Source organism: Babylonia areolata, chromosome 15 (assembly GCF_041734735.1).
Source record: "Babylonia areolata isolate BAREFJ2019XMU chromosome 15, ASM4173473v1, whole genome shotgun sequence".
NCBI lineage: Eukaryota > Metazoa > Mollusca > Gastropoda > Neogastropoda > Buccinidae > Babylonia > Babylonia areolata.
In genome coordinates this window covers 32,892,970-32,902,969 of record NC_134890.1, presented here as the reverse complement: position 1 = coordinate 32,902,969, position 10,000 = coordinate 32,892,970, and the positions used below count along the sequence as shown (strand labels likewise).

At 44.3% G+C, this 10,000-nt stretch overlaps 1 protein-coding gene across 3 annotated transcripts in view; it reads left to right on the top strand.

Moving 5' to 3' along the window:
• The window catches only part of LOC143290589 (intraflagellar transport protein 57 homolog), a 32,870-nt gene that overhangs the window by 14,329 nt on the left and 8,541 nt on the right, over positions 1 to 10,000 (top strand). For all 3 annotated transcript variants that reach the window (XM_076600168.1, XM_076600169.1, XM_076600170.1), the window contains exons 9-10: positions 5,099 to 5,251; positions 7,996 to 8,109. In XM_076600168.1, coding sequence (XP_076456283.1) covers positions 5,099 to 5,251; positions 7,996 to 8,109 — 267 coding nt within the window. The remainder of the gene's footprint in view (positions 1 to 5,098; positions 5,252 to 7,995; positions 8,110 to 10,000) is intronic.

The window sequence follows — 10,000 nt, the reverse complement described above, 5'->3', positions numbered from 1 at the left end:
AAACAAACTTGAAAACCCATCTGTTCAAACAGGCTTTGGGTGTGGTGGTGCATAGTTAATTGCCTGCATTCCTACTCATCCTACTCACCCCACTTTGCCCTCTGTTGAAGTTATCATAATAGTGTGTGTGTCTGTGATTGGATGTTAGTGTGCGCAAGCATGTGCGTGCGTACGTGTATGTGTGTAGGGTATTTTTGTCGTGTGTGTGTGTGTGTGTGTGTTTCTGTCAAGACATTTCTGCTCCCACACACATTCCCCCATGAAGCAAAGTAACCAGTGTGTTGATTGTGGCCATTACAAGGATGACGATGATGATCTCAGTGGGCGTCCTTTTTTCATGTGAGAGTGTGGAAGCATGTTCAGAGGTGCCAACTGTTACGATTTTGCCGTATTTTGTTATGCTCGATCGCAGTTTGTTTTGACGATATGCCAGCATCAAAATTGTTCCGTTCAGTTTTGATTACATAGCATGGTCACATGCTTTCCTGTTGTAACATTGCCCAGATGCTCTAGACTTATCGATCATGAGGCCAGGGCAGTCACTACTAACCTTGGTCTCAAGTGATGATGTTCCACTAATTGTGTACATATTTACATTGAAACAGCATTGAGTGGACCAGTCAGCTTAATCGTTTGCCTGAACAAGAGAGAGCGTGGCTGAATCAAGTTGCGTCTTGGTCAAACAGCATCTGTGCCTGGTGGATTAAGCTATGGAGTGCAAGGAAGGAAGAAGCAGCTCAAACAGTGTCTGTGCCTGGTGGATTAAGCTGTGGAGTGCAAGGAAGGAAGAAGCGGCTCAGTGTCTGTGCCTGGTGGATTAAGCTGTGGAGTGCAAGGAAGGAAGAAGCCGCTCAAACAGAGAAGTCAGCCATGGGTCCCGATTGTGAGAAGTGTTTGCATGCCTGGATAAAATGTACGTTTGTGGATGTGGCTCGGAGTCCGGGTGTTCCTACCAAATTCAAAATGTTCATACCAAATTTCTCTCAGTGTTCCTACAAAACACTTGACAGGGGTTGGTTGGCATCTCTTTATGTTGCACGTCTGGATACTGTATTGACAGTGTGTTGTGTGTCCTGCCCTGTCAACCCATCAGTTTGCACGTCTGGATACTGTATTGACAGTGTGTTGTGTGTCCTGCCCTGTCAACCCATCAGTTTGCACGTCTGGATACTGTATTGACAGTGTGTTGTGTGTCCTGCCCTGTCAACCCATCAGTTTGCACGTCTGGATACTGTATTGACAGTGTGTTGTTGTGTGTTCTGCCCTGTCAACCCATCAGTTTGCACGTCTGGATACTGTATTGACAGTGTGTTGTGTGTTCTGCCCTGTCAACCCATCAGTTTGCACGTCTGGATACTGTATTGACAGTGTGTTGTTGTGTGTCTTGCCCTGTCAACCCATCAGTTTGCACGTCTGGATACTGTATTGACAGTGTGTTGTTGTGTGTTCTGCCCTGTCAACCCATCAGTTTGCACGTCTGGATACTGTATTGACAGTGTGTTGTTGTGTGTTCTGCCCTGTCAACCCATCAGTTTGCACGTCTGGATACTGTATTGACAGTGTGTTGTTGTGTGTTCTGCCCTGTCAACCCATCAGTTTGCACGTCTGGATACTGTATTGACAGTGTGTTGTGTGTCCTGCCCTGTCAACCCATCAGTGCATGTCTGGATACTGTATTGACAGTGTGTTGTGTGTTCTGCCCTGTCAACCCATCAGTTTGCACGTCTGGATACTGTATTGACAGTGTGTTGTTGTGTGTTCTGCCCTGTCAACCCATCAGTTTGCACGTCTGGATACTGTATTGACAGTGTGTTGTTGTGTGTCTTGCCCTGTCAACCCATCAGTTTACACGTCTGGATACTGTATTGACAGTGTGTTGTGTGTCCTGCCCTGTCAACCCATCAGTTTGCACGTCTGGATACTGTATTGACAGTGTGTTGTTGTGTGTTCTGCCCTGTCAACCCATCAATTTGCACGTCTGGATACTGTATTGACAGTGTGTTGTTGTGTGTCCTGCCCTGTCAACCCATCAGTTTGCACGTCTGGATACTGTATTGACAGTGTGTTGTTGTGTGTTCTGCCCTGTCAACCCATCAGTTTGCACGTCTGGATACTGTATTGACAGTGTGTTGTGTGTCCTGCCCTCTCAACCCATCAGTTTGCACGTCTGGATACTGTATTGACAGTGTGTTGTTGTGTGTTCTGCCCTGTCAACCCATCAGTTTGCACGTCTGGATACTGTATTGACAGTGTGTTGTTGTGTGTTCTGCCCTGTCAACCCATCAGTTTGCACGTCTGGATACTGTATTGACAGTGTGTTGTGTGTCTTGCCCTGTCAACCCATCAGTGCATGTCTGGATACTGTATTGACAGTGTGTTGTGTGTCTTGCCCTGTCAACCCATCAGTTTACACGTCTGGATACTGTATTGACAGTGTGTTGTGTGTCCTGCCCTGTCAACCCATCAGTTTGCACGTCTGGATACTGTATTGACAGTGTGTTGTGTGTCCTGCCCTGTCAACCAATCAGTTTGCACGTCTGGATACTGTATTGACAGTGTGTTGTTGTGTGTCCTACCCTGTCAACCCATCAGTGCATGTCTGGATACTGTATTGACAGTGTGTTGTTGTGTGTCCTGCCCTGTCAACCAATCAGTTTGCACGTCTGGATACTGTATTGACAGTGTGTTGTGTGTCCTGCCCTGTCAACCCATCAGTTTGCACGTCTGGATACTGTATTGACAGTGTGTTGTTGTGTGTTCTGCCCTGTCAACCCATCAGTGCATGTCTGGATACTGTATTGACAGTGTGTTGTTGTGTGTCCTGCCCTGTCAACCCATCAGTGCACGTCTGGATACTGTATTGACAGTGTGTTGTTGTGTTTCCTGCCCTGTCAACCCATCAGTTTACACGTCTGGATACTGTATTGACAGTGTGTTGTTGTGTGTTCTGCCCTGTCAACCCATCAGTTTACACGTCTGGATACTGTATTGACAGTGTGTTGTTGTGTGTCCTGCCCTGTCAACCCATCAGTGCATGTCTGGATACTGTATTGACAGTGTGTTGTTGTGTGTCCTGCCCTGTCAACCCATCAGTTTGCACGTCTGGATACTGTATTGACAGTGTGTTGTTGTGTTCCTGCCCTGTCAACCCATCAGTTTACACGTCTGGATACTGTATTGACAGTGTGTTGTGTGTCCTGCCCTGTCAACCCATCAGTTTGCACGTCTGGATACTGTATTGACAGTGTGTTGTGTGTCCTGCCCTGTCAACCCATCAGTTTGCACATCTGGATACTGTATTGACAGTGTGTTGTGTGTCCTGCCCTGTCAACCCATCAGTTTGCACATCTGGATACTGTATTGACAGTGTGTTGTTGTGTGTCTTGCCCTGTCAACCCATCAGTTTACACGTCTGGATACTGTATTGACAGTGTGTTGTTGTGTGTTCTGCCCTGTCAACCCATCAGTTTGCACGTCTGGATACTGTATTGACAGTGTGTTGTGTGTCCTGCCCTGTCAACCCATCAGTTTGCACGTCTGGATACTGTATTGACAGTGTGTTGTTGTGTGTCCTGCCCTGTCAACCAATCAGTTTGCACGTCTGGATACTGTATTGACAGTGTGTTGTTGTGTGTCCTGCCCTGTCAACCCATCAGTTTACACGTCTGGATACTGTATTGACAGTGTGTTGTTGTGTGTCCTGCCCTGTCAACCAATCAGTTTGCACGTCTGGATACTGTATTGACAGTGTGTTGTTGTGTGTCCTACCCTGTCAACCCATCAGTGCATGTCTGGATACTGTATTGACAGTGTGTTGTTGTGTGTCCTGCCCTGTCAACCCATCAGTTTGCACGTCCGGATACTGTATTGACAGTGTGTTGTTGTGTGTCCTGCCCTGTCAACCCATCAGTTTGCACGTCTGGATACTGTATTGACAGTGTGTTGTGTGTCCTGCCCTGTCAACCCATCAGTTTGCACATCTGGATACTGTATTGACAGTGTGTTGTGTGTCCTGCCCTGTCAACCCATCAGTTTGCACATCTGGATACTGTATTGACAGTGTGTTGTTGTGTGTCTTGCCCTGTCAACCCATCAGTTTACACGTCTGGATACTGTATTGACAGTGTGTTGTTGTGTGTTCTGCCCTGTCAACCCATCAGTTTGCACGTCTGGATACTGTATTGACAGTGTGTTGTGTGTCCTGCCCTGTCAACCCATCAGTTTGCACGTCTGGATACTGTATTGACAGTGTGTTGTTGTGTGTCCTACCCTGTCAACCCATCAGTGCATGTCTGGATACTGTATTGACAGTGTGTTGTTGTGTGTCCTGCCCTGTCAACCCATCAGTTTGCACGTCTGGATACTGTATTGACAGTGTGTTGTGTGTCCTGCCCTGTCAACCCATCAGTTTGCACGTCTGGATACTGTATTGACAGTGTGTTGTTGTGTGTTCTGCCCTGTCAACCCATCAGTTTGCACGTCTGGATACTGTATTGACAGTGTGTTGTTGTGTGTCCTGCCCTGTCAACCCATCAGTGCATGTCTGGATACTGTATTGACAGTGTGTTGTTGTGTGTCCTGCCCTGTCAACCCATCAGTGCATGTCTGGATACTGTATTGACAGTGTGTTGTTGTGTGTCCTGCCCTGTCAACCCATCAGTTTACACGTCTGGATACTGTATTGACAGTGTGTTGTTGTGTGTCCTACCCTGTCAACCCATCAGTGCATGTCTGGATACTGTATTGACAGTGTGTTGTTGTGTGTCCTGCCCTGTCAACCCATCAGTTTGCACGTCTGGATACTGTATTGACAGTGTGTTGTTGTGTGTCTTGCCCTGTCAACCCATCAGTGCACGTCTGGATACTGTATTGACAGTGTGTTGTTGTGTGTCTTGCCCTGTCAACCCATCAGTTTGCACGTCTGGATACTGTATTGACAGTGTGTTGTGTGTCCTGCCCTGTCAACCCATCAGTTTACACGTCTGGATACTGTATTGACAGTGTGTTGTTGTGTGTCCTGCCCTGTCAACCAATCAGTTTGCACGTCTGGATACTGCATTGACAGTGTGTTGTGTGTCCTGCCCTGTCAACCCATCAGGACTGGCGAGTTCACCTGGAGCAGATGCACCAGCACCGTGACGGCATCGAGTCGTCGCTGACGGAAACCAAGGTCCACCTGGACAAGCTGCACGATGAGATCTCCCACACGCTGGAGAAGATCGCATCCAGGGAGAAGTACCTCAACAACCAGGTCGGTTCTGTTGGGTTGGGTTGGTCAGCGAACTAGTGTGACTGTTTGTTCATGTTCGTGTCGTCTCTGTTTGTAGTGTGCTGCGTATTTTGATTTGCTTTTGGTCTTGGATAGGATGTCAGGGTTTTTTTTTGTAAGTTGGTTAATGCACACATGTTTGTGTGTGTGTGTGTGTTTGTTTGCGTGTGTGTGTGTGAATGTGTGTGTGTGTGTTGAGCATGTGTGTCCGCACATGTGCAGAGTATTCAGGATCACATGTCTTTGCATTTATGTACATTGGTTGTTTTCTATACGAAATGTTTTTCATTCTAATCCAAGCATCATTCACTTTGACAATTTTATTGTTTGATGGGCTTTGAATTGTGCTGCTGTATATGTATGTGTGTGTACACGTGTGTCTGTATGTGTGTGTGTGTGTGTGTGTGTGTGTGTGTGCGTGTGTGTGCCAGGATTGATTTGTATAAGCAAATGCATTGGATGCTTTTGTGGACAGTTTCAGTTTCAGTTTCAGTTGCTCAAGGAGGCGTCACTGCGCTCGGACAAACCATATACGCTACACCACATCTGCCAAGCAGATGCCTGACCAGCAGCGTAACCCAACGCGCTTAGTCAGGCCTTGAGAAAAAAAAAAAAAAAAAAAAAAAAGGGGGGGGGGGGGGGAATAAATAATAGATAAGCTTACATAAATAAATAAATAAATAAATAAATAAATAATAATTATAATATAGAAAAAGGTAGTAGTAATAATAATAGTAATACTAATAAAATGATAATAATAAAAAATAAATAAATAAATAAATAAGACAACAATGGTGATAATTAAGCGAATGAATGTAAAATATGACGACACACATTCACACATACACCCACACATGCATAACAGAAATGCACCAAACATGCAGTTTCACAGATATGAAAGTACAGTCAAATACATATAAACGTACATGAGCTCCAACACACACACACACACACACACACATTACCTTGCACCTCCTCCAACCCCCTCCTCCACACACTCATTTCTAGCCTACGTATCGCAGCTTCCACGGCACACACACACACACACACACACACACACGCACGCAAACACACACTCACAGAGATGAACACTTACTTGTACAAGCACACACATATACGCCCATATCTCCCACCCCCAACCCCCACACATATATACAAAGAGAGATATATATATATATATATATATATATATATATATATATATATATATATATATATATATACACACCCGTACACAGATCTCTCCTGACACTTGTGTACACTTACACTCTCGCGCATTCACAAACGCACTCAAAAACACAGACCCACACATCCACACAAACACACACATCCACACACGCACACGCACAGAGGCTGCCAAGAGGGATGGGAAAAGATCTCTGATGCCAAGAACGTGGCGTCTAGTGTGTTGCTCAGTCTATTGTATTTGGAAAGGCCCACAGAGACTCTGTTCCGTTTTGAAGAAATTTGCGCAATGTTGGTTTGGAAATGATGCCGATATTTGTTTGATTTGCAAAGCATCGTGCTCTACCTTTCATGTTAGACTTTCGGCCGCTCCCTCTCTCTGCTTTTATTTCTTTGAGGCGATCGATGGTGTGATGGCCTTGTACCTGTTCTTTTTGGTATTCTTTGACTTTTCTGAGAATTTCCGATTTTCCTAGATGTAGGCCGCTCGTTGGTGTTGCGTTACCAGCAAGTCTGTCAGCTCGCTCATTTCCCTTAACACCTGCATGTCCCGGGCAGTATGACCATGTGAGTTTTTTAATCTGAAAGTTGCGCATTGCCTTATGCCACTCTGGGCTTCCCATTCCGTTTTCAATTTTCTGTATGAGGTTCATTGAGTCGGTTAGAATCATGGCATGTTGGTTTCCGGGCGTATGGATGGACGATAGCCACTGGAGGGCATGTGTCGCAGCTTCAACTTCCATCGTTAGGCTGGAGGTTGTGACTTTGTAGGCAGCATTCTCTTCCCAAATTGTTTTTCCATTTTGTTTCGCAGTGAATCCCCAACCAGACTGGTCTTTGGTGACTGAGCCATCTGTGTATATGATGATGTCCTCTTCTTTACTGTTTTCTTCTATGAGTAGCTTCACTTCCGCATCTGTTTTGCCCTCTGGCCATTCCCGACAATGTCTTCCTAGAGTGGGTGAAATGACTGTGTTGAATAGATGGTTGAGGTTTTTGGGGTTTTTCTCCCATTCTTTTGTGGACAGAAAGTTTTTACTGTGATTTTATGTCATGTTTGCTTTTAACTGGATTGTGTTGGGTGCTTTGAGCAGCATTTGTAGGGGAAATCATGCCTTGTGAAAGTTAGGCATCATTATCATTGATAATAGTAATGATGATGATGATGATAATGATAATAATAATAATGACTATACAACCATTATCATCAATCAGTCCTTCAGTCAATCAATCAGTCAGTAATCGATCAATCCTCCCTCCTCCTGATGATGATAATATAACCATTATCAATCAATCAATCAGTCAATCAATCAATCAGTCAGTAATTTACCAATCCTCCCTCCTCTGTCTTCACTCCTCCATCATGATCATGATGATTATGATTATTATGGTTATCATTATCATCAGCATCATTATCATCATTATGATTATAAGAAAATAGTAGAATTTGCATTACTAGTTTCATTATTATCGTTGTTATTACTATCATCATCATCATCATTATCATTATTCTTATCATCATCATCATTGTGATGAACCAGCTGGAGCACCTGCTGGGAGACTTCCGCCTGGCCCAGGACCAGCTGGCAGAGACCAAGGAGAAGTACCGGCAGGCCAGCGGAGGGGTCACCGAGAGGTCACGACACCTGGCAGAGGTGGGTGGTGTACCGCACGATGTAGCTTTGTTCATGCAGACCAAGAAGTCAGGACTGGCTGAAGTGGGTGGATGGTGTGCCATACATTGTTACACCTGTAGCTTTGTTGATGTAGACCAAGAGGTCAGGACACTGGCTGAAGTGGATATTTCATACATTGTTACACTTGTAGCTTTGTTGATGTAGACCAAGAGGTCAGGACAGTGGCTGAAGTGGGTGGACCATACGTTATTCAGAGATGCCAACTGTTACGGTTTCGCCATATTTTGTTACACTCGATCACAGTTTGTTCCGATGTTACGCCAACATCAAAATTGTTCCGACAAGTTCTTTTTCGACTTCGTAGCATGGTCACATGCTTTCCTGTCATAACATTACCCAGATGCTCTAGACCTGTCGATCATGAGGCCAGAGCAATCACTACTAAGTAACCTTGATCTCACGTGATAATCACGCGTGTGTTTACACTGAAACAGCATCGAGTGGACCAGTCAGCTTAATCGTTTGCCTGAACAAGAGAGAGTCTGAGTGTTCCTAACAAATTCAAAATTGTCAGTTGATTGTTCCTACAAACACTTGACAGGGGTTGGCATTTCTGGTTTTTACATTTGTTGTTTTGTTGATGTAGACCAAGAAGAGGTCAGGACAGTGGCTAAAGTGGGTGGTGTGTGCCACACTTAGTAGTTTCATTTTGTGTTTGTTGTGGGGTTTCCTGTTTCGGTATTTGTGTTTGTTGTTGGGGTTTCCTGTTTCGGTATTTGTGTTTGTTGTGGGGTTTCCTGTTTCGGTATTTGTGTTTGTTGTGGGGTTTCCTGTTTCAGTATTTGTGTTTGTTGTTGGGGTTTCCTGTTTCGGTATTTGTGTTTGTTGTGGGGTTTCCTGTTTCGGTATTTGTGTTGTGTCACTGAGAGATCATGACACCTGTCAGAGGTGAGTGGTGTGTGATACATTGCAGTTTTGTTAATTGTAGGTGAGGCTCCTGTTCCAGCGTATATATTGCGAGAAGTTTTGTAATGCTCAGATGAGGAGGACGTTGCAGATAGGGGATCCGTTTAGCTTTGGGACTTCTTGACCGGGCTGTTCATTTTCCTGTGTCAATGTGGCCTAAAGATATAACTTTTTCCTGTGTCAGCGTGGCCTAAAGATATAACATTTTCCTGTGTCAATGTGGCCTAAAGATATAACATTTTCCAGTGTCAACGTGGCCTAAAGATATAACATTTTCCAGTGTCAACCTGGCCTAAAGATATAACATTTTCCTGTGTCAACGTGGCCTAAAGATATAACATTTTCCAGTGTCAATGATATAACATTTTCCAGTATCAACGTGGCCTAAAGATATAACATTTTCCAGTGTCAATGTGGCCTAAAGATATAACATTTTCCTGTGTCAATGTGGCCTAAAGATATAACATTTTCCAGTGTCAACGTGGCCTAAAGATATAACATTTTCCAGTGTCAACGTGGCCTAAAGATATAACATTTTCCAGTGTCAACGTGGCCTAAAGATATAACATTTTCCAGTGTCAGTGTGGCCTAAAGATATAACATTTTCCAGTGTCAGTGTGACCTAAAGATATAACATTTTCCAGTGTCAGTGTGGCCTAAAGATATAACATTTTCCAGTGTCAATGTGGCCTAAAGATATAACATTTTCCAGTGTCAACGTGGCTTAAAGATATAACATTTTCCTGTGTCAATGTGGCCTAAAGATATAACATTTTCCTGTGTCAACGTGGCCTAAAGATATAACATTTTCCACTGTCAACGTGGCCTAAAGATATAACATTTTCCTGTGTCAATGTGGCCTAAAGATATAACATTTTCCAGTGTCAATGTGGCCTAAAGATATAACATTTTCCTGTGTCAGTGTGGCCTAAAGATATAACAT